Source organism: Myotis lucifugus, unplaced genomic scaffold (genome assembly GCF_000147115.1).
Source record: "Myotis lucifugus unplaced genomic scaffold, Myoluc2.0 scaffold_478, whole genome shotgun sequence".
In the NCBI taxonomy this organism is placed as follows: Eukaryota; Metazoa; Chordata; class Mammalia; order Chiroptera; family Vespertilionidae; genus Myotis; species Myotis lucifugus.
In genome coordinates this window covers 262,034-286,291 of record NW_005871526.1, presented here as the reverse complement: position 1 = coordinate 286,291, position 24,258 = coordinate 262,034, and the positions used below count along the sequence as shown (strand labels likewise).

The 24,258-nt window shown below is 48.2% G+C and overlaps 1 protein-coding gene across 1 annotated transcript in view; it reads left to right on the top strand.

Moving 5' to 3' along the window:
- The window catches only part of F11R (F11 receptor), a 38,382-nt gene extending 14,530 nt beyond the window's left edge, over window positions 1-23,852 (top strand). The window contains exons 2-10 of the mRNA XM_006103256.3: window positions 20,934-21,002; window positions 21,106-21,213; window positions 21,341-21,487; window positions 21,710-21,912; window positions 22,071-22,173; window positions 22,309-22,416; window positions 22,559-22,571; window positions 22,840-22,888; window positions 23,267-23,852. Of these exons, the coding sequence (XP_006103318.1) occupies window positions 20,934-21,002; window positions 21,106-21,213; window positions 21,341-21,487; window positions 21,710-21,912; window positions 22,071-22,173; window positions 22,309-22,416; window positions 22,559-22,571; window positions 22,840-22,888; window positions 23,267-23,302 (836 nt within the window). The 3' untranslated portion in view covers window positions 23,303-23,852. The remainder of the gene's footprint in view (window positions 1-20,933; window positions 21,003-21,105; window positions 21,214-21,340; window positions 21,488-21,709; window positions 21,913-22,070; window positions 22,174-22,308; window positions 22,417-22,558; window positions 22,572-22,839; window positions 22,889-23,266) is intronic.
- Window positions 23,853-24,258: the final 406 nt, after the last annotated feature.

Sequence of the window (24,258 nt, the reverse complement as noted above, 5' to 3'; positions counted from 1 at the left end):
TTGAGCAGATTTGGGAGATGACATTGTAAAGCTTGGTGTTTGACTAGAGTGAAGGGCAGGTGGTGGTAGCCTGCAGGTGACCGAGTAAACGGTGGTCCCGCCAACCTGGAGAGGAGTGGGGAGAGAGGCAGTGGGCGATGGCAGGAGGAGTGGTGGGAAGTCCGTGGACGTGTCCGCAGGCACCGGGACAGGAGCCTGCAGCTCAGGTGAGAGGGAGTGGCTAGAGGTGGCCGGTGTGGTGTAAATGAATTTTTTGCTGCACTTGGGATTTCCTGGGGAATATGGAGAGGAGAAAAGGCCAGGATGATGCCGGGGATCGCACATTAAGAGATGGACAGAGGAAGTGAAGCTAAGACAGGACTCTAAGGCCACACATAGAAACCAAGGGGCTGGAGGGACCTCTGAGGAGGGTGATGGGCAGGGCAAACATCTTGCAAAAGACATAGAAGGTAACAAGAATGCTGCATGTTCTTGATTCTATGATTATTTTAATGTTTTGGAAATTGGGTGTGATTTATAGCCTATATATGTTTAATATAATTTCCCCTCAAGAAGCTCTTACTAAATTGATGCTATACCTTATAATCAGGGCATCTTAGAATTGAGAAATACGATGGCTGGTGACCTTAGTAAAAGCAATTTTAATTCCAAGGTCAGAGCCAAAGCTGTCCTGCAGGAGGCGGGTGGTGGGTAGGTGTGTTGGCTGGAAACTGTGTATGGACAACTTCCTTAAGAAGTTTGGAGAGCAGAGGATTCAGCTGGAGAGGAACAAGGTTAAGTGGAGGTTTTCTGCGCATGCACGGGTCAGAGGTCTATTGATTGATGCCTTGGACTCAGTGGCTTTTCTTCTTGTGAAATTAGAGTGAATTAAACATCACAATGCAAAGGATGAAGTTCCCTTCAGTCTTGGTGCATCATGGACATTAGTAGCCATTGGTGTATGTATGTGCACGGTATGCCCAGTACAGGTTCAAGGTCAAGGGCAAAGGGGGTTGCGATGAGGCGAGGGCAACAAAACTGATGAGGTGGCTGCTGGCTGGCTCCGCTCTGCTGGCTGCCCCTGCAGTTACAGTGATAAAGGAGAGGGTTTGGTGGGCTGGCGTACTTACACTCCTGCAGTATTTACATTCATTTATGTCTAATTGAAGAAAATACTGGAGTAAGAAAAAGAAGCATGTGCAGAGGAGCTATGGGCAGAAGAAGCTGTTAACTTAAAAAAACATCCAAACCTGTAAAGAATTTTTTCGAGTTTATTTGAGCCAAACTGTCAACAATTGCTGGGACGCAAAATCTCAATGTATTGGGATAATGCTCCAGAGAATGGCGGTTTTTCACCTTATTTTATACATCACAATCAAAGGAGGAGACGTAAGTGGGTTACATGAACTCCACTGGTGATGGATTAGGGAGGCGGGAGAAAGCAAAGGGGGGAACCTCTGCGATTGGATAAAAAGTAAAATGATAGACACACACTCCTTTACTTAGGTGCGTGCAGGATAACAGTCAACAATTAACTCAGTAACAATGAGGAGATTTGTGGTCTCTTACAGAGCGGTGTCTGTGCTTTGAGGGGCCAGGAAAAGGAAAATTACTTTGACATTCCAAGGATATGTTATCACAGATGCAAAGGACAACAGGCTCAGTGAAGGTAAAGGTTGACCTTTGTCAGGGAAGATACCGGCCTAGGACGTGACTGCCCACCATCACTGCTTTTAGTTAAAGTTTTAATTTCAGACCATCCTTAGTGGTGACTTCAGGTCTCTGAGTTTGCAAGACCTCCATGCAGGCCTGAGCTTGTCAGGTTAGCATGTGGCCCCTTTCGTCCACACATCCCCCTTTTGGCCATAAATCAATCCAAAGGATGCACTGGTGACCAGCCTTCTGGTTGGATCATGGAGCCCCACGGTGCTAGGCAGGCTCATTCCTGGGAATTCTCAGGGGCAGCATTTGTCTTGCTGACCAGGGTGGACCACTGGGGATGGGGCAAGACCATAACCTTAGATGGCACTTAAGGTCGAATGATTATCCTATATAATAAAAGAGAAACATGCAAATTAGCCATCCCTCTGCTACGCTCAAGCCACGCCCACAAGCCAACCAGAGTGAATATGCAAATTAATCCAACAAAGATGGCGGTTAATTTCATACGCAGGTGTCAGGCGCCCCAGGAGGTGACGGTGGCTGCGGCCGCAAGTTCCCGGGACCATTGCCGGCCCGGGAGGTGAGGCCTGCTGTGCCAAGTCACGCCCACGGGCTCCTGGGACCTTTGCTGGTGGAGAGCAGGAGGTTTGGAGGACTTGGCAGAGCAGGAGACCACTGGACATAGAGCAGAGCAAGAGAGAGGGCGGCTTGGAGGGCGTGGCTCCCTCTGTCACCCCAGCTTCCTCATCACAGCTGTGGAAACTGGCAGCAGGGAGGAGGAAGTCCCACCCCCTGCAGAATCAGCCTTTGGTCAGACAGCTCTCAGCGGCCTGACAGCCAGGACTCTCATTCACCTGCATCTCAGACCGTGACAGTAGAGAGGTGGGACTATGTCTAAAGAACAACTGTTGATACAACGTAGCTCTGCAGCCGAAAGATGCCAGCATTATCAACAGAAAATGTCTGCAGAGCAACGTGTGTCTGATCTTGAAAGAAGGCGGCGCCTGCAACAGGATGTATCTGAAGACCAGCTACTGGAAAAACGTTGCTCTGATGCCGAAAAACACCGGCGTCATCGACAGAAAATGTCTAAAGACCAATGGCCTTTGAAGTTGAAAGAAAGCAGTGGCGACGACAGAATATGTCTAGAGGACAGTCATCAACAAGTACTACCAATACTGGTAGGAACTGCCTCCTCAGTGAAAATGGAGTATATGAGGATGCAATCCTCGAACATAGTTGTGGTGGAATGACTGTTCGATGTGAATTTTGCCTATCACTAAATTTCTCAGATACAAACCCATCCGGTGGTAAATTTACACGATGTTGTAGCAAAGGGAAAGTCTGTCCAAATGATATACATTTTCCAGATTACCTGACATATTTTTTTAAAATATATATTTTATTGATTTTTTACAGAGAGGAAGGGAGAGAGATAGAGAGTTAGAAACATCGATGAGAGAGAAACATCGATCAGCTGCCTCCTGCACATCTCCCACTGGGGATGTGCCCGCAACCAAGGTACATGCCTTTGACCGGAATCGAACCTGGGACCTTTCAGTCCGCAGGCCGACGCTCTATCCACTGAGCCAAACCGGTTTCGGCAACCTGACATATTTTAAAAGATTAATGACAAACGAAGATTCTGACAGTAAAAATTTCATGGAAAATATTTGTTCCATAAATAGTTATTTTGCTTTTGCTTCCATGGGTGCAAATATTGCATCGCCATCAGGATATGGGCCATACTGTTTTAGAATACAAGACAAGTTTATCACCGTACTGGAACTTTACATTCTTCGGATGGTGTTTCTCAGAAGTTTGCTCAACTCTATATTTTGGATACAGCCGAAGCGACAAGTAAAAGATTAGCAATGCCAGAAAACCAGGGCTGCTCAGAAAGACTTATGATCAACATCAACAACCTCATGCATGAAATAAATGAATTAACAAAATCGTACAAGATGCTACATGAGGTAGAAAAGGAAGCCCAATCTGAAGCAGCAGCAAAAGGTATTGCTCCCACAGAGGTAACAATGGTGATTAAATACGATCGTAACAGTGACCCAGGTAGATAGAATTCTCCCCGTGTAACCAAGTTTGCTGTCATATTCAGAAACAAAGATGGAGAACCTCCTTTTGAGAGGGACTTGCTCAATTCATTGTAAACCAGATCCCAATAATCCAAATGCCACTAAAATGAAACAAATCAATATCCTGTTTCCTACATTAGATGTGATGACATATCCTATTCTTTTCCCACATGGTGAAAAAGGCTGGGGAACATATTTTGCATTAAGACTCAGACAATAATTAAGTCATTGACAATAATACTAGACAAAATGTAAGGACATGAGTCACACAAATGCAGTATTATGGATTTCATCTCTGTGCTGGACACGTTGAATCCTATTTTAAATGCAGGAAAATTAACTCAACAGTTTATCATGGATTCGTATTCAAAAATGGAGGCCAATCGGATAAATTTCATTAAAGCAAACCAATCTAAGTTGCGAGTTGAAAAAATATAGTGGTTTGATGGATTATCTCAAATCTATATCTGAAAATGACAATGTGCCAATTGGTAAAATGATAATACTTTCATCATCTTTTGAGGGTAGTCCCAGAATTATGCAGCAGCGATATCAGGATGTTATGGCAATTGTAACGAGGTATGGCAAGCCCGATTTATTCATAACCATGACATGCAACCCCAAATGGGCAAATATTGGAAACAATTTACAATGCTGGCAAAAAGTTGAAAACAGACCTGACTTTGTAGCCAGAGTTTTTAATATGAAGCTGAATGCTCTTTTAAATGATAAATGTAAATTCCATTTATTTGGCAAAGTAATAGCTAAAATTCATGTCATTGAATTTCAGAAACGTGGACTGCCTCATGCTCACATATTATTGATATTAGATAGTGAGTCCAAATTATGTTCCTCTAATTAATTCCCTTTCAATGTGCACGAATTTCGTGCATCGGGCAATTAGTTATTCAAAATAAAAGGCAAGCAAATGAGAGGCAGTCAGATCCTATATGTCCTTGTTAAAAAGTATGTTGCATCATTTCTAATATTTGAGCCACCATGATCCAAGTATTTTTGCTGCTTGTCATAAGTTTTGTTTTTCTGCATCTGGTATAACATTTACATACCAGGAACAAAAGCAATAATATTAAACCAGTAACACTGATTAGAAACAGAAAATGTCTAATATTAGACAAGGAAGGATCCGAGGGGAACAAGTATCTGCTATTACCCGGAAGTTCTCATTTTCCTTCTGGGCTGTTTCTTTCTTTCTTTCTTTTTTTTTTTTTTTTTAATATATTTTATTGATATCCTACAGAGAGGAAGGGAGAGGGACAGAGAGTTAGAAGCATCGATGAGAGAGAAACATTAATCAGCTGCCTCCTGCACACTCCCTACTAGGGATGTGCCCACAACCAAGGTACATGCCCTTGACCGGAATTGAACCTGGGACCCTTCAGTCCGCAGGCCGACGCTCTATCCAGTGGATAGAGCCAAACCAGTTAGGGCTGGGCAATTAGTTTCATCCATTCCTATAGTTAGACAATACTCATCTCAAATACTCATCTAGATTAGATCCATATATAACGGTACCAGGGGAATGATTAGGGAGGTGTTCTTGGAGGGGTTTGTCCAAGATGGTCCTCTGTAATAGATTAGCCTGAAAAATGTACCAAAGCTTATATTGATAGTAAAGACCACCAGTGTGTGGCCAACAGAACATTAACTTCATTATCATAGCTGATAATCAGAATATCATTGTCTAGCACAGGGGTGGGCAAACTTTTTGACTCGAGGGCCACAATGGGTTCTTAAACTGGACCGGAGGGCCGGAACAAAAGCATGGATGGAGTGTTTGTGTGAACTAATATAAATTCAAAGTAAACATCATTACATAAAAGGGTACGGTCTTTTTTTTTTTTTTAGTTTTATTCTTTCAAATGGGCCGGATCTGGCCCGCGGGCCGTAGTTTGCCCACGGCTGGTCTAGCAGGTAGGAAAGATTAACAAGTACCCAAGTTAAATGTTTCATATCTAATAGGGAAAGAGTTCTAGGGATACAGATATTGTTTTGACTAGGAATCTATAAGGAGGATAATCTACACTAATAAAAGAGAAACATGCAAATTGACCATCCCTCTGCTACTCCAACCAGCCAATCAGAGCGAGTATGCAAATTAACCCAACAAAGATGACAGTTAATTTGCATATGCAGGTGCCGGAGCGAAGACTGAAGACAGCATAGAAGGAAGCCAAGTACTGCAGAAGGGAGCCAAGAGGAGAAGGGAGGAGCTGAGTCAGCGGACACAGGAGCGGAGGGAGCAAGGCAGCGGAGAAGGCTCTTTTCTCTGCTTCACTCTGGTCGCAGTAAGCCCTGTTCTTGCAGGAATCTTCCTGCAAATCTTCCTGCAACGGGTCTCTAGTCTATATGGCTGTAACACCTAAACGGTCGCTATGACGCCCACTGCGGCCAGGGAACCCAGCTCCTCCCCCGGCCCCACCCCAGATCAGCCTCTCCGACCTGGATTGAGGGTGGGGCAGCTAGCCAACCCCCCACCCCATGCGGCCCCTCGCCCAGGCAGGCCCAGCACCCCAGAGGGGACCCTTGCCTCGATGGGAAGGGGGGGCACGGCCAGCCTGCAAACCTCCAGCGGCCCCTCACCCAGGCCGGGGCAGCTCTGGGGGCTGGGTGTGTGCTGCACAGTCTTTTAAAAATAAAGACCCGCACTGGCTGCCCCACCCCCGCCCCCACCCCGCATGGAGCCCCAGGTGGAGCGGCTCGGGTGGGTGTGGGTCGTGCAGCCCCAGGCCCCAGGCCCCATGGGGGTGGAGAGGTTCGCACAGCAGCTGGAGTAGCGATGCCAGTTAACATTGCTGGGGAGGCCGGCAGGGCTCCCGCGTGTTCCGGGGCAGCCTGTTTATGCTGGGACCCGGGTGCGTGGCCGCACACACACAGTGGGCATGTGCTGGGAGCGCGGCGCAGGCATCATATGGACATTCGTCCGTGAAAAGGTTTGCACACCTTTGTGTGCATAAATACATCTGTTTCTCACAAGCGTACCTGGAAAGGCGCTTTATCTGTAATAGGCAGTTTTCAAAATGTAATCCAGAGCAAGGGATCTGTAGCGAAAACACGCCCACAAGGAAAGGCTTTTGATACTAAACACAAAGCTATAATTGAAGTGTTTATGCCCAAATACTCTGTGAATCAACCATATGGTGATACTTACCGTCTGGTGGGTCTGCCTGAAAGGTTTGGTTGATCAGTTCTCATTTCACAAAAATAAGATAATGTACTAAGTGATGACTAACTGTACTCGCTAAGGCAGAGTAGCTCACCTGCTGTGTGTACTTTGTGCCCCTGTGAGGCACATCAGGCTGTTTATAAGTGTAACCTGGATGATGTGACAATGGGGGTGGGGAAGGGGGTGTGGCCGGCTGTTTTAAAAATTAGGCACCTCACAGCTTTTTTTTTAAAATTAAATCTTTATTGTTCAGACCAGTAAAATCTATGCTGTCCCTTAACGTGCCCCAGTTGAAAGGGGACCGGTCCTGACTTTAAAGCAGCCATTGGTTGGGTAGGTACCCCCACCATTTGTACAGAAGCCTTACTCTGAGGCAGAGGGAACCTGACATGGGCAGGGTTAGTAACAGATAAAGTAGCCCCAGTATCTACAAGGCCCTTAGGAACTTCCCCTTTTATGGTAATTTCAATTTCTCCTAAAGAGTTAGTAAGGAGAAGGGGAAATACCCTCTCATAGTCCTGGAGCAGCCCTATGCTCGCTTCTGTTTTCTCTTTGTAAATCACACTTCAGGTTTTCTTTTTAAACCATCTTTCTTATGGTGACCTGGCTTTTTACAGCAAAAGACACCTCTACAGTTTCACAGCAGACCTTACTGAGTAACTCTGTCGCTTGCTCTTAGAAACCAGTGGGTGTTTTAATTGGAACAGGTCAGAATAGCCAGGATCACATGTCCTGACAGTTAAGTTTTTGTGAATCCATCAGGGTCCTGGGTAAAGTCGGGAACAATTGCTGGTTCCTCTCTAGCTGAGACCAGCTTTTCCCAAAGGGAGCTGTTGGAATCCCTCTTCTCATTTTCCTTCAAGTCAGTGGTGGTAGAGGAGCTGGAAGGGAAGGAAGAAGGAGGGGAAAGGGCAAGTGTGGACAAGGAAGCTCAGAAAGGAAGGGAGGATGGGGGGCAGGCATTTATTAGCTTCAGAACACTAGTTATAAGACAGTCTCTAAAATTTCTTATTAATTTCTTTGTTTTTGGAAGAATCTTTTTTCTATGCTTTTCCTTAGAAGCTTCTAATTTCCAAATCAAGATATGCTTCCAATATAGTCATTCAGTTTAATGTTAGAGCCGGCATTTTTCTGCAGGCAAAATATTAATGTAGGTACACAAGGACAACTGCATTTGGGCCATTTTTAAGTTGATGTTTTCTGGTTAAATCTTCCCATTTCTGCAAAGCACTTGCAAGTAAAGGCTTCCTATTGGGAGTATTAAATGAGGGCTGGGGTCTGGGAGTTTCTAGCTTTGAAGGCACAATTTCCCGTGTTGATATATTATTTTTGGATATCTGCAGTCTGAGTAAATTTCCTAGGGATGTTATGTAGAGCAAGCATGTCAGAATCGAAGGCTAGCACGGGCCAGATAAACAAAGGTGTAAGTGTTTGTGGGCCACAAAAAAACAAAAGCTTCAATTTTCATAGAAACGTAGGTTTATTTCGATAGAGACATGCTGAGTACAAAGGGCTGAAATAAATGAGTTATCGTTAACATAAAATAATAGAACATTTTAATAAAAATTAATATTTTCTTCTTGAACATTAACTTACCAGACACTGAATAACTGCACAAATTAATAAGCATAACGCAAATAAGCCTATTTTTCTTGTTTTCAGAAAGCGAAATATTTCCTGTTGCGCACACCAAACATGTCAGTCCAAGACTAATGACGTGGCCATTGGCCGCTAAAATATTCGCTGCTAGTGTTAGTAGAGAGAAATGGTGTGCCTGTGTGTAAGGTGCGTAAGGAAAATGAATGCAACACGATTATAGTCATCAGTCATTATCGAACGTTGTAGTTTGTTATTAATAATTATGCATAACAGGATATTGTAAAAATTAAGTTATGACTTTTATTAAAACATTTCTTACATACCGTTATATTGGCTGGGCCGCAAAAACATTCGTTGTGGGCTTTGAGTTTGACATGCTTGCTGTAGTGGGTCCAAGTGTGCTGCCTACGGATTGAGCTCCACGAGGCCCTCACCCCTGAAGGCACATTCAACCCTCTTAGGTGTCTCAGTTTCTCGCCTGCTGTCTAAAACAACCAGAAGGGCCGGGGCCCTGCAGACCAAGCCTTATGGGGCCCCGGGATCAGCCAGGTAGTTAATTACGGTTGAGTTGGGGCTTCCCTATGGGGCTCTTGCACATCGTGGGAAGGACCTCTGACACCTCCACAAAGATTCTCAGTCACCTAAGGACACCCGAGAACCGCGCTGCAGGGAGCATGGGCCCCTTTATCTTCGGAGCTGAAGGAGTTCAGCTCTCATTTATATAGTGAGGGGTTTGCTCAGACTCTCAGAAAGCAATCCCAATTGAAAAGCCAAAATCAAAACCAGCCCCCCATTTTCCCCTCCAGTCTTGCCTTAGCCTGGGTTCTTACCCTTAACCTTAGTTCCACCTCTAGGATTTAAAAATACAGCACAAATAAAGTCAGACCGTCTCCCAAAAGCAAGGGAAGGTCCCAGATCCAAGAGACAACTCACCCAAGTTCAGCCAATGGGCGGGGAATCAGCGGGCTCAATGGGCCCCTTGCTGGATCCCAGCACCGGGTCCGGGTCCGCAGGATGGTCCCGGGCGAGCTTCTTTGGAATCCTGCCTCCCTATGCCAAGTAATGTTAATGTAAAAACATCAAACTGTGAAGAATGTTTGTGAGTTTATTTGAGCCAAACTGTTGACAATTGCCGGGAAGCAGGATCTCAATGTATTGGGATAATGCTCCAGAGAATGGCGGTTTTCCACCTTGTTTTGTACATCACAATCAAAGGAGGAGACGTAAGTGGGTTACATGAACTCCACTGGTGATGGGAGGCGGGAGAAAGCAAAGGGGGGAACCTCTGGGATTGGGTAAAAAGTAAAGTGATAGACACACACTCCTTTACTTAGGTGCGTGCAGGATAGGGAACAGTCAACAATTAACTCAGTAACAATGAGGGGGTTTGTGGTCTCTGCAGAGGGTGCCTGTGGTTTGAGGGGTCCAGGAAAAGGAAAATTACTTTCACATTCCAAGGATATATCGCAGATGCACAAAAACAACAGGCTCAGCTTTGTCAGGGAACATACCAGCCTAGGTTGTGACTACCCACCATAAACTGCTTTTAGTTAAAGTTTAATTTCAGACCATCCTTTCTGGTGACTTTAGGTCTCTCAATTTGCAAAACTGTCATGCAGGCCTCCCCTGAGCTGTTGGTAGTAATGTGGCCCCTTTTCCATCCACAAAGCTATGATAGTTATTTGGCCCTTCCTCTGGGTCGTCCACTCTTCTAAGTCCTTTGTGTTAACTTGTTTAACTCTCAGCATAGCCTTTGATATAGAAACTGTGTTTACCCCCATTTTACAAATGGGCAAAGTGAAGTTGAACGTGATCAAGTGACAGAGATGGGGCTTGAATGCAGTCTGGTCCTGTAATGGGGCGACCCGCGGAGACGACCACCAGGGACTCCGATCAAGATTTAGGAGCCTTTATTAAGCTGGCCAGCGACTACAGTTACAGCACCCTGCTGAAGCAAGGGCTGAACTGCAGTGCCGACTACAGGAGTTACAGCGTTTTTATTTGCAAAAACCACAAAGTTAGTTACAAAGCCTTGTTTACACAATTTGTTCCCGACACAGTACAGCATCAGTACAGTGACTGCCTTCCTATCTATGTGTTCTAGGAACAGAGAACACAGCATGCCTCGCCTGGCCGAAGAGCCAGATATGCAGCCCAGCACAGTCCCCACTGGTTTTATGTACATGAGTCAAATCATTGACTCTTTTGGGTCATTGTTGGGGAGGGAGTTATATTGACCCCTGAGGACTATAAGCTTGATAGAATTAGTTCTTTGCCGAATAAAGTCAGTGGGCCTGTTTATAAGATAAGGGCCTGGAATGAGGGCCAGGAATAATCTCTAAAAGGTGCAAAGAGTCGTGGACTCTCTAGTTTGCCTGGCTGTCTTAAGCCAGGTGTGATGAAGCCACATCAGGATCCTGTCAACCTTGACTGCCTTGGGGGTGGTCCTTTCCAGGTAGGAGTCAGTCCTTGGGTGGCAAATTTCTTTACCCAAACAGTTACCAGGTTGGAAGGGATGAACCAGATACAGGCAGAGCATCTTGGATGTGCTTCTTATCTGCTTTTTTGTTAGACTGTAAAGCCTGAAAGAACTTGAGTAAAGATTGGTTATGGATTTAAGCTTTTCTAGATTGGGTTTATTGTAAGCTGGTGAGATGAGTAGTTCAGGGTCTGGAAGAGTCACAGGAATCTGTAAAGGCCCCACTGGTTTTAGGGCAACCTCCCGGGCTGCTTCGTCTGCAGCCTAGTTCCCTCTTGCTTCTGGGGAGTCCCCTTGTCTTACATACATAGAGGTGGAAAGACTTAGTTATAGCTGGCAGTGCCAATTGGCCCATCGTCCTTGCTCTGCTCATGTCTGTCTAACTGCCTACTATATTACCTCAAGGATCCTGGCTCTGAATTCTTTTAGGGAAAATGGACTTTGGATTTCTTCTGTGATTACTTCCTGCTGAGGTGGGTCAGAAGTTTCTCTCAGAGCCAAGAGATCCTTGCTGTCTGTCAGAGGGACTATGAGGCCTGGGCACAGAAGGAGGTGGGCTTGTGACCTGGAGGAGACAAACTGTAACAAATGGTCTGGTGGTAGGGAAAGCAAACATTTCAGTTTTGATAACCTCTATTGAAATAGAGTTTTCCTCCTTAAAATTATCCCTCTGTTTATTAAAATACTAATTTATTTACTCTATTCAGTTTGGCCTGATTGTTTGCATAAACACAAGAATGGCAACTGACTACCTTTGCTGGAATTTCATGATTGAATCTTTTTTTTTTAAATTAAATCTTTATTGTTCAGATTATTACATTGCTTCCTCTTTTTTCCCACCATAACTCCCCTCCACCCAGTTCCCACCCCACCCTCCGCCCTCACTCCCCACCCACTGTCCTCATCCATAGGTGCACGTTTATTGTCTAATCTCTTCACTCACCCCCCACACCCTTCCCCCCCGCAAGAATAGTCAGTCCATTCCCTTTCTATGTCCCTGATTCTATTACAATCACCAGTTCATACTGTTCATCAGATTATTTATTCACTTGATTTTTAGATTCACTTGTTGATAGATGTGTATTGTTGTTCATAATTTGTATCTTTACCTTTTTCTTCTTCTTCCTCTTCTTAAAGGATACCTTTCAGCATTTCATATAATACTGGTTTGGTGGTGATGAACTCCTTTAGCTTTTTCTTATCTGGGAAAGCTCTTTATCTGACCTTCACTTCTGAATGATAGCTTTGCTGGGTAAAGTAATCTTGGTTGTAGGTTCTTGGTATTCATCATTTTGAATATTTCTTGCCATTCCCTTCTGGCCTGCAAAGTTTCTGTTAAGAAATCAGCTGACAGTCATATGGGTACTCCCTTGTAGGTAACTGACTTTCTTTCTCTTGCTGCTTTTAAGAGTCTCTCTTTGTCTTTTGCTCTTGGCATTTTAATTATGATGTGTCTTGGTGTGGTCCTCTTTGGATTCCTTTTGTTTGGGGTTCTCTGGGCTTCCTGGACTTGGAAGTCTATTTCTTTCACCAGGTAGGGGAAGTTTTCTTTCTTTCTTTATTTTTTATTTTTTAAATTAAATCTTTATTGTTCAGATTACATTTGTTCCTATTCCCCCCCCCCATAATTCCCCTCCTTCCAGTTCCCGCCCCACCCTCTGCCCTCACTCCCCACCCACTGTCCTCATCCATAGGTGCACGATTTTTGTCCAGTCTCTTCCCGCATCTCCCATTCCCCTTCCCCCCCAAGAATAGTCAGTCCATTCCCTTTCTATGTCCCTGATTCATTATAATCACCAGTTCATTCTGTACATCAGATTATTTATTCACTTGATTCTTAGATTCACTTGTTGATAGATGCATGTTTGTTGTTCACAATTTGTATCTTTACCTTTTTCTTCTTCCTCTTCTTAAAGGATACCGTTCAGCATTTCGTATAATACTGGTTTAGTGGTGATGAACTCCTTTAGCTTTTCCTTATCTGTGAAGCTCTTTATCTGACCTTCAATTCTGAATGATAGCTTTGCTGGATAAAGTAATCTTGGTTGTAGGTTCTTGGTATTCAGCACTTTGAATATTTCTTGCCATTCCCTTCTGGCCTGCAAAGTTTCTGTTGAGAAGTCAGCTGACAGTTGTATGGGTATTCCCTTGTAGGTAATTGAGTCTCTTTCTCTTGCTGCTTTTAAGATTCTCTCTTTGTCTTTTGCTCTTGGCATTTTAATTATGATGTGTCTTGGTGTGGTCCTCTTTGGATTCCTTTTGTTTGGGGTTCTCTGCGCTTCTTGGACCTGTAAGTCCATTTCTTTCACCAGGTGGGGGAAGTTTTCTGCCATTATTTCTTCAAATAGGTTTTCAATATCTTGCTGTCTCTCATCTTCTGGCACTCCTATTATTCTGATGTTGGTACGCTTGTAGCTGTCCCAGAGGCTCCTTACACTATCTTCACACTTTCGGATTCTTTTTTCATTTTGCTTTTCCATTTGGGTGTTTTTTGCTTCTTCGCAATTCAAATCTTTGGTTTGATTCTTGTGCTCCTCTGGTCTGCTATTGGGCATAGTATTCTTTATTTCAGTCCATGTATGCTTACTTTCTAGTTTCTTTATCATAGCATCGAGGGTCTCATTAGTTTTCATGAGGCTCTGCTCAAGTTTATTGCAAGCCCTCAAAATTGCGATTTTTAGCTCCATATCCTCCATTTCTGTCATGTTTTTTTTGTCTCCGCATTTTTTATGCTTTCTTGGTGCACCCCCTTGTGGTCTTTGTGCACAGTCTTGTTCTAGTTAAGCCTTAATTGTTGTAGTTAATACTAGAGGGATTTGACCACCAGGCCGACTGGCTGTGAGAATCAGCTGTGGGAAAACTTCTGTCCTCCGGGGAGGGGCTAATCTAGCCTTTGCCTGAGGCTATCCGGCAAATGGCTCTGCGCAGGGCTTGGGCGGGGCGGGATCAACAGGGCGGGTGGAGGGAGCAGCTATGGCTGCTCTCAGTCCGTCTCCAGGGGCTCTGCCTCTCTGTCCCAGCAACCGCTGCAAACCTCGGAGGGACCGTAGCCAGACAGTCCTGCTTCTCCCGTTTGAGTCTGGGTCCCTAGAGACTCCCCTGGATCTGTAGCCCAGAGTCTGAGACTCCCTCCTGATTGAAAACGACAACCGCGCCCTCAGCCACCAGCCCGCTTTGCGCGCGCACCACCGTACCTTTAAATTTTCCACACTGCGCCTCCTCTGAGCCTCGTAATGCTGTTTTTCCTTCTAGTTGAAGAGTCTCTCCTCAGCCAGCCTTCCTGTGGTTCTGGTTGATGTCCGTTCCGTCTTTTAGTTGTATTTTTGAAGTGGTTGTTTGCGGCAGCAGTCTCCGGTGTTTACCTATGCCGCCATCTTTGATTCCCATCGGGGAAGTTTTCTGTCATGATTTCTTCAAATAGGTTTTTAATATCTTGCCCTCTCTCTTCTTCTGGCACCCCTATAATTCGGATGTTGGTACGCTTGAAGCTGTCCCAGAGGCTCCTTACACTATCTTCGTATTTTCGGATTCTTTTTTCATTTTGCTTTTCCGGTTGGGTGTTTTTTGCTTCTTCGTATTTCAAATCTTTGCCTTGATTCTTGCGATCCTCTGGTCTGCTGTTGGGAGTCTGTATAATATTCTTTATTTCAGTCAGTGTATGCTTAATTTCTAGTTGGTTCTTTATCACAACATCGAGGGTCTCACTAGATTTCTTGAAGATCTCACTACATTTATCGGCGGTCTCATCAGTCTTTTCGAGGGCCTTACTAAATTTATCGGCGGCTTCTAGACAGTTCTTTAAAGACCTTAAAAGTGTGGTTTTGAACTCTATATCCAGCAGTTTGCTTTCCTCAATTTCTGTCATTTGTGTCCTGTTTCTTTGTCTCCACATTTTTTATGCTTCGCTGTGTCGATAGAGTGCCTTTCTGTGCTAAGTGTCCCAATTACCTGAGGTAGACACTCTTGGTGCACCCCCTTGTGGGCTTTGTGCACAGTCTTGTTGTAATTAAGCCTTGATTGTTGTAGTTATCCCTGGGAGGAATTGACCTCCAGGCCAATTGGCTGTGAGAATCAGCTGTGTCTGCAGTGGGAGAACTTCTGTGCTGGAATCACCCCTCTGGGGCAAGACTTGCTTCAATGGGGCTTTGGTGCTCACTGAGTCTGCCCCCTGAGTGTGTCTTTTATGGTTCCACGGAGCTGCAAACTGGATGGTTCCACTCTGACCTCTGGGCTTCCTGGCTCCTGGATCTCTAGGGAGGTGCTAATCTAGCCTTTGCCTGAGGCTATCCCCCAAAAGCCTCCCTGCAGTGCTTGGGTGGGGCGGGTCCCACGGGATCAACAGGGCAAGGCTAGCAGTTATGGCCGCTCTCAGTCTTGCCCTCAGAGGCTCTGCTTCTCAGTGTCCCAGTAATAACTGCAAGCCCCTCGGAGAGAAAGCTGCCAGACAGTCCCGCTTCTCCCGTATGAGTCTGGGTCCCTAGAGACTCGCCCGGAACTGGAGCTCAGAGCCTGAGACTCCCTCCTGATTGAAAACAACAACAGAAACATCGATGAGAGAGAAACATCGATCAGCTGCCTCCTGCACGCCCCCCAGTGGGGATGTGCCCGCAACCAAGGCACATGCCCTTGACCGGAATCGAACCTGGGACCCCTGAGTCCGCAGGCCGACGCTCTATCCACTGAGCCAAACCGGTTCGGCTTTTAGTTGTATTTTTGAAGTGGTTGTTCGAGGCAGCAAACTCTGGTGTTTACCTATGCCGCCATCTTGGTTCTCAGAAACTACATTTTTCCCCATGATTGAATCTTAATGTGCCCCATAGGGCCAGGAAGCCAAGCCATCCAGCTGCCATCAGGCCTGCCTGTAGTATCTGCTGAGTTTTGTGAATTCCTCACCTGCAGTGGCTCTGCCCGGACCCATTGTCCTTGCTTTAAGGCCCTTCTCAGCAACCCTCCTACTCGTTGCGGCCCAGAGTGCATGGGGGTTCCGCAGGGATGCAGAGGCGTCCTTATTGCTCCCCTTCTACTCTGACGAACCGCCAGTGATGGCAGGCATGGGCCTGATGCTCCAGCGCCAGCTATTTTCGGGGCTACCAAGCAAGATACCAGGCTTTCTCCATGGCACTCTTATTGGCTTCAAGTCTTCACAGCTCAGACAGGGCTCTTTAAAACATGATACTCCAGTCAAAGTTTTCGGTCAATAAAACCACTATTGGAAACCGGTCTTATTGAATTTATGCAAAGAAATGTATTGCCATGATTTATTTATTAAGTATTGCCAAATTTCGGAGGAATTACATAAGGAGAAAAAGCTACTGACCTGCCTTAAGATCTTCTGATTTTCCTTGCCAGTCCTTTTTATGGACTCTCCAGAGTTATAACAAAACAGTAACTGTTGGATTTCTTTTATCAGTCTCCACTAAGTACTTTGGCATAACTATTTACTCTCTGTTTAGGGAGGCAGACTCTTTCTGGCTTACTGGCCTGTATTATTTAATTAATTTCCTTTTAACATTTCTCTTCTCCTTCTTATTACATACATAACCTTTATAAATTTCATACTTTCAAATTAGCCTTTAAACCTTCTTTCTATGTCCTTTAAAAATGCATAACCATACCCTCAGACCTTCTACTCAGTAATTCCTTATTCTTGAAACCTCAATCCTTTAATGATTACTATAAAGTAAATAGCCAGTATTTCTTAGATTACTAAGAGCAGGTAAGAACTGCTTCCTTATGTAATTTCAAGTATATTGTATCAGTCTAATTTAGCATTGGAAGGGTTAAAGAGAACAAAACGGGACAGAGAAAAACTTGTGCTTAGTAGCAGCTTGTGGCCTTGAGTCCAGCATAGTTCAGATAAGTAAAAATCAACAAAAAGCTATCTCTCCCTGCCGACGCCCCCCCCTTTTCTGCATTAACCATTTACTCTGTCCTTAGCTGCTCTCCCTCCTAGATTTTTCCTTCTTTTCTCTAAGCCCAGAGGCTCAAATCCTTCTCCTCTTTTACCACTTTTGACCTCTCTGACTATCCCCCTGTCCTCCAGCCTAGGGCTCCTCCATCTCAGCAGGCTGAGAGCCTACTACCCTATCTAGCGAATCCTACCGCCACTACCCCATCTCACACCCACTTCAGAGCAGTTTTTGGCTCTCTTCCTCCCCCAGTCAGAGCGGATGCTGTCCTCAACAGAGACCTACTATAAATCTATCAGGAAGGGCAGGCAGGTCGCAGGTCTCGGGACCACATGATAAAAATCCAGCAGTCCCTCTCCCTCACCCTACACAGGCCATGAGAAAATGTACTAATCTTAACCTAACAAGCCTTTGTTTAAACTTCTTTGGGTTGCAACCTTATACCTTTAAATTAACTCTAGACTTCTAAAATTTTAACCTAACACAGCAAAATTATACATCAGGGCCAGAAGTGTCTGTCCACTCTCTCCAGATGCCGGCTGGGTCCTGGGCTGACATCCGGGACAGCCCAGAGTCCCCTGGTTCAATTCTGCTAAATCAGCAGAGTGGTCCCTCCTGGAGGCCTGTCAGGCTCCCCTGGCCCCAAACCTGGGCCACTTTCGTTCACAAAATTTCTGTAAATCAAAATAATTAACGGGGGTGGCGTAGTCTCTCCGCGTCTCTTCAAGTCTTGAAAATTCTCAAGAAAACATTGTAAGGGGATCGACGAAGACGACTGACCCTGACCCATTTTGACAAAGGCAAAGACAACAAAGAACAAAGACAAAACAAACCAGACAAATGCAACCTAAGGTTGCCCAGACCAGGACCCCCAGACACCGTCGTGTCCGGGCGGTCGGACTCCGAGGTTCCGCTGCGTCCAGCCCTCTTTTGAGTCCTAAAGGGAACGTTCCACAGACAGATACCAGATTCTTACCTCCCCGCTGGAGGTCCAGGTGGTTCGTTATTTTTGGATTGCAGTTTTGGGAGGAAAACACTCCACCTCCCTGGGACCCGGGATGGAGACTGGAGTGTCCTCGCCTGGGGCGTCCGGCAACTTGGCCGGAGTGGATCTCGCTGGGGCCTCCAAATGTAATGGGGCAACCCGCGGAGATGACTACCAGGGACTCAGATCAAGATTTAGGAGCCTTTATTAAGTCTTGACTACAGTTACGGCACCCTGCCGAAGCAGAAAGAAGGTTTAAAGGCTAATTTGAAAGTATGAAATTTATAAAGGTTATGTATGTTTTGTTCTCTTTAACCCTTCCAATACTAACCCAGCGACTACAGTTACAGCACCCTGCTGAAGCAAAGGCTGAACTGCAGTGCCGATTTCAGGAGTTACAGCATTTTTATTTGCAAAAACCACAAAGTTAGTTACAAAGCCTTGTTTACACAATTTGTTCCCGACACAGTACAGCATCAGTACAGTGACTACCTTCCTATCTATGTGTTCTAGGAACAGAGAGCACAGCGTGCCCCGCCTGGCCGAAGCGCCAGATATGCAGCCCAGCACAGTCTCAGCGGCTGGCTCAGGCACGGAAGGGACTTGGACCGGGATGGCTGTGAAGTCCTGGGCGGTCGGGAGGGGTGGTGGGGAGGCGAGGCTGGAGTCCTGGCAGGACTGGGTGTTTTTTGCATCTGAGTATCTGAAAGGACTCAAAAAGGAACTTGAGCTAAAGTTTTGTGGTTTTGTTTGTTTGTTTTGCTTTGTTTTTGTGTGCGTGTTGCTGGTTATTTCGAAGGTTGGTTTTTAGTTTAATTATGTTCTTCATTTGGGTGGTGCCGTAGGTAGGGTCCTTGGGAAGCTAACTCTGAGATGTCAGCTCTTGCACCAGGACAGTGTTAGGGAGTGCTCTTGATATCCACCCCGTGGAAGGAGGTGAAGGACGGGACCGCAGAAGCCCCGGGCGGCCTCCACCACCGCCTGAAGGTGTGGAGGGGGCGTTATGCACCTGTCCTCTCGTGGACCAGGAGTGGGTGCCGGCTGCCCTGCTGCATCGCTGGTGGGATGCCTGTCCTTGGGCAGTGCCATGTTCTGCTGTTCTCAGAGGGCTGACAGCCGAGGGCCTTCTTCTGGCAGCAGCCCCAGGGGCTGGGACAGTCATTTCTTCCTGAAGAGAGGTCTACTCCGCGCACCAGTGCCCATCACAGGGAGCAAATTGTAACATCTGAGGATTTTAACACGTTAAGCCCCATGTCAGTCACCAGTGACTATACTTTCCGTCTGGAAGACAAAACAGGCTGGGCGCTTAACGTGTTAAAGATAAAGTTAGAGCAGAAGAAGCTACTTGGACAAAAATCAAAGCATTTCATTATCCGCACTCTTTCCTTTTATCCTCACCTGAGGATATTTTCCCATTGATTTTTGTGTGTGTGTGTGAAAGAGTAAAGAGGAGGGGAGAGAGAGAAACATCAATGTGATAGAGATACATTGATTGGTTGCCTCCAGCACACACCCCAGCTGGGGCCAGGGTTGGAGCTTGCAACTGAGGGTACCTGCCCTTGACTGGGATCAAACCCAGGACTCATCCGTCCTCGGGCAGATGCTCTACCCACTGAGCCCCGGCCAGACTCCTGATTAAAACCTGAGCAAGAGACTTCCATGTCCTCAGTTTTCAGTTTAGTAAAGTATTTGACTTAATTTCTGTATCTCTTACTACATTTAATGAAATTTGACATTAAAGTGTAATGTCAAATATACAGTTACAGGGTAATATTAGAAAGAATTCATAGGTCAAATGGGCCTGACTTAAGAGAATGACATTTTATTACACAGTTTATCTGCATCAGACCAGTGACTTTTCTGAGAAACAGCATGGTGGATAAAAGTAAGGGAAAGGGGGTGGGAGTGACCTGGGTGCTAACCTCAGTTCTGCCATTTCCAAGGGGGGAGCTGGGCGGGGCCAGCCACCTAACCTGGAGTGAGTTCATTTTCTCATCTGTAAAATGGGGAGGGAAGACTTATCCGATTAATTCACAGTGTTTGTGAAACTAAAATAAATGCACATGAACACTAATGACAGAGAGGGGGAGAAGATAGATGATAGATAGATAGATAGATAGATAGCGAGAGAAGACAAGGGGGTTGAGAGGGGGAGGGGGAGGGGAGGGGCTTGAGCGTGTAGAGAGCCTCTAGCTCACCCTTCAGATGAGCAGAGGGAGCTCGGGGTCAAGGCCCTGCTCAGTTATGTGTAAAGGGAAATGCCTCGTATGTATCAGGGTGTTTGCATTTACCTCAGAAGGCAGGGTTCACACTCAAGGCTGCAAGTAAAGCTCCATGAGTTTGAGTGTTGAAACAGGAACGAGAACAGCGTGTGAGGTCCTCACCCTCCCGCAGTCCCGGCCCCTCCGTGCAGCCTGCTGCCTGCCTCCCGCCTGCTGTGGAATTAGCTCTGTCTCTCCACCCACCACACACCATCCTTCCCGTTCGGCAGGAGGAGATGCTGGTGAAGTTCCCTGAGCCCAGTTCTGGTCCTGGCTCTGTCTCAGAACCAGTGACGTGACCTTAGGCTTGTCACCTCCGTTCGTTGTGTAAAATTGGGTGATAATACTTGTCCTGCTGGTCTGTCATGCTTGTCTCAAGGATCAAGTGATACCATGTATGAGAAACATGCTGAAATGCACCAGATACCCTACAGATGCTCCTCCTCGGCCCGGCCGGTTTCCTGCCGGGATGTGGAGAAGTTGTGAACCGTGAAGTGCCATTTTGGGGAGCTGCTCTTGACTAGTGGGAATCTAATTAGATTACTGGGAGTCCCAGGGTGGGGGTGGGGTATAAAAAATGAAATAAATTGCATCTGAAAGAAATATTTTATTTCCACTAATAACAGAAGTATTGGCCTGCAATTGTAGCAAAGGCATTTGAAGAAGATTACTTAAGATATTGGGGTGAGACTGGCAAGAGCTTGACTCTTGAGTCCCTGCGCCTCGGGGGCTCAGGGCCTTCGCCAGGTGCTGCCCCTCCTGATGGGAGCCTCTCGTCCTAGGCTCGCTGGCGCCGGGCAGGGGAGCCGTGTACACTTCCAACCCCGAGGTCAAAATTCCCGAGGATAAACGTGAGTTGGGAGGAGCTGGGGGGGCGGGGGGGGGGAGCCAGCCAGGGTCCTGTCTTCTCTATTTGTTGCTGCTTCCTCCCACTCACATCGATCTTGTCTGTAGCCGCCAAGTTGTCCTGCTCCTACTCGGGCTTCTCCTCTCCCCGAGTGGAGTGGAAGTTTGCCCAGGGTGACATCACCAGCCTCGTCTGCTATAACAACAAGATCACAGGTGAGTCCTGCACCTGGATGCCAGGTCCCCAGGGCCTTCCCATCTCCTCGCTTAGGTGCCTCGGTGTCACGGGCACCAGCTTCTCCCAGCTCTCCAGCCCCCGCTACGCTGGCTCCTCTCCCCGCAGCTCCCTTTGAGGACAGAGTCACTTTCTCGAACACTGGCATCACCTTCCACTCCGTGACCCGGAAGGACACGGGGATGTACACGTGCATGGTCTCGGATGAAGGCGGCACCGCCTACGGGGAGGTCAGCGTCCAGCTCATTGTCCTTGGTATGTGCCAGGTCTCTGTGCCCACTGGGCATGGTTGCTTCCCCCAATGCTGGGTGGGCTCTGCCGAGCCTGGGAGCTCGCTGATGGTGAGGTGCTCTGGGTGGGGGCTCAGTCACAGGGAGGCAGGGAGGCCAGTGTGGAGGCTGGGGTAGCGCCCTCGTCAGCCACTTTGCCTCCAGGAGCCCTCCCTGCCCTGTGGTCAGCACCTTCTCTCCTTTCCAGTGCCGCCATCCAAACCCACGGTCACCATCCCCTCCTCCGCCACCATCGGGAGCCGGGCGGTGCTGACCTGTTCGGAGGCGGACGGCTCCCCGCCCTCTGAGTACCTGTGGTACAGGGATGGAGCCCTGATGCCTCTGGAGCCCAAGAGAAACCGTGCCTTCAGCAACTCTTCCTACAGCCTGAACCCCAAGACAGGGGAGCTGGTACGGACAGGCAGGCTGAAAAGGGTCGGGACACAGGGGCAGAAGCCCTGAAGGTGGGGAGGAGGGACAGCAGCAAGGCGCGCTGGGCTTTAGGATCCAGAGACATAAAAGGCAGGCACGTGGCTCTCGAGCGGGACAGATGGTTTTCTGCCCTGCAGGTCTTTGATCCCGTCTCGGCCTCTGATACCGGAGAATACTCTTGCCAGGCACAGAACGGGTACGGGACACCCATGATGTCCGATGCTGTGCGCATGGAGGCTGGTGCGTGCGGGCAGGGTGGCAGGGGCGGGGCTCAGACCTGGAGGGGGCGCTTGGGGTCTTTTCCTGCTGCTGGACCGTGTAGTTGGTACAGGAAGTGAGCATTCATGTGCCCGACCTCTCATTTGTGTCTCGTAGTGGAGCTGAATGTTGGGGGCATCGTGGCAGCTGTCCTAGTGACACTCATTCTCCTTGGATTCCTGATTTTCGGCATCTGGTTCGCCTACAGCCGTGGCTACTTTGACAGTAAGTCTTTGGCCTCAGAGGCTCTCTTCCGGTCCCCATGCTGGGCTCAGCTCCGGGGCGGTGTGGGGGCTGCATGCTGGCTCCCATCTTCCTGGCTGAGCTGTCTGTTCTGCTGACGTGCACCGTCCATTTCTTCTTTCAGGAAAGAAGAAAGGGTGAGTGAGGCGCTGTGCCGGGCTCTCCGAGGTGGAGAACATGGATGCGTGTGGTTTGATGCTGAGAGGGGCCCAGGGGAAGGGGGTGGAGGTGGAGGCCACGCCTGGCAGGGAGACATGAGTTTCTCTGGCTCACGGCGGTCTGTGCTGTCCTTTCCCCTCCACCCGCGTCCCCACCCGAGACCTCGTGATTCTGTCCGGTTCTCACTTCTGACCTCAAAGGTTGGCAAGGAGAGGGGCTCGGGTTTGACTGTCCCGTCTTCTGCAGGACCGAGAGCAAGAAGGTCATTTACAGCCAGCCCACCGCTCGGAGCGAGGCAAGTGTCGCAGGGGGAGGGGGCTCTGGGGCCTGGGTTTGTGTGTTCAGTATGTGAACTGAAGAAGATGAGAGGGCCCTGGCTCAGTGGATAGAGCGTCAGCCCACGGACTGCAGGGTCCCAGGTTCGATTCAGGTCAAGGGCATGTACTTTGGTTGCAGGATCCCTGGCCCGGGTGGGGCCTGTGCAGGAGGCAAGGAGGCAACCAGTGGATGTCTCTCTCTCTCCCGTTGCTGTTTCTCTCTCTCTCCCCCTCCCTTCCACTCTCTCTGAAAATCAATGGAAAAATATCCTCGGTGATAATTACCCCCCAAAAAAGAAGCAGCAGCAGCAGCAGAAGAAGAAGGCTGGAAAGATTGACGGGTTTCGTTTCCGCAGGGGGAATTCAGACAGACTTCATCCTTCCTGGTGTGAGCCTCCCTGGTCTCGCCGCCGCCGGACTCTGGCCCTGAAGCGCCGTCCACAGGAGGCCTGGCATCTTCCAGCCCCGCGGGCCCCCTCTGTCTTCACTGGGATGTGTTTTTAATGTCAGCTCAGCCCCCCGCACCCTCCCCTCCTTCCTGGCCCTGCCCGCAGCTCCCTGTCCTCGAAGATGCGGGAGCCCAGGGACCCTCAGCTCCTTCCTCCGATGGTGGACAGTGCCCGAGGTCTAGGGGTGGTTTGCCTGCATCAGTTTCTTCCGCCTCTGCGTCCCCCCCAAAGCGCACACCAGCAGACGGACCTCCCTGTGCCTGGAGGAGCCCGCCTGGTTGTGGGGAGCGTCCAAGCTTGCGGGGTGCGAAGCGGAGTCGCAGCGCTCGGCCCTGGAGGAGAAGCTGGAGCCCGCCCTGCCCGCACGTGGCCGCGCCCCGTGGGCCCGCGGGGTGGGCAGGAGTGCGTGCTCAGGGCTGCCTAGCTCTTCCGTGAGATTGTGTTGGTGTGTTTGGATGTTGCTGGAAATAAAACCTCGGATGGTGGAAGCTTCTGCTGTGAGTGGGAGGTGGTTCTTGGGCTCCTTTGTACTAACAAGGAAATGCCTAAAGCCCCGCTTCCCGCATTTGGTGGCCCCTGCCCCCTCCTCTCGAGGTGGAGCCTCCGGGACCTTGACCCTCCTCCCAGCCCCCTGTGGCGGCGCCCCGCTGGCTGGCGAGGGCTCCGCAGGGAGGCTGCTGGCGCAGCCTGTGGCCCGATCACCCCGCGAGGGAGCCAGTGTCTCCCCGCCCACCCCCACCCTGCCTCCAGCACCTGCACAGACCGCGCGGCCGCAGGCAGGGTTTCTCAGGCCTTTGAAGAGCTGCCCCGCCCGCGGGAGGTGGGCACCTGGTGCATCATCTGTGGGTGGGCGGTCAGGAAGGGACGGTCGTGCGTCTACGTGTGTGTGCGTGCGTGTG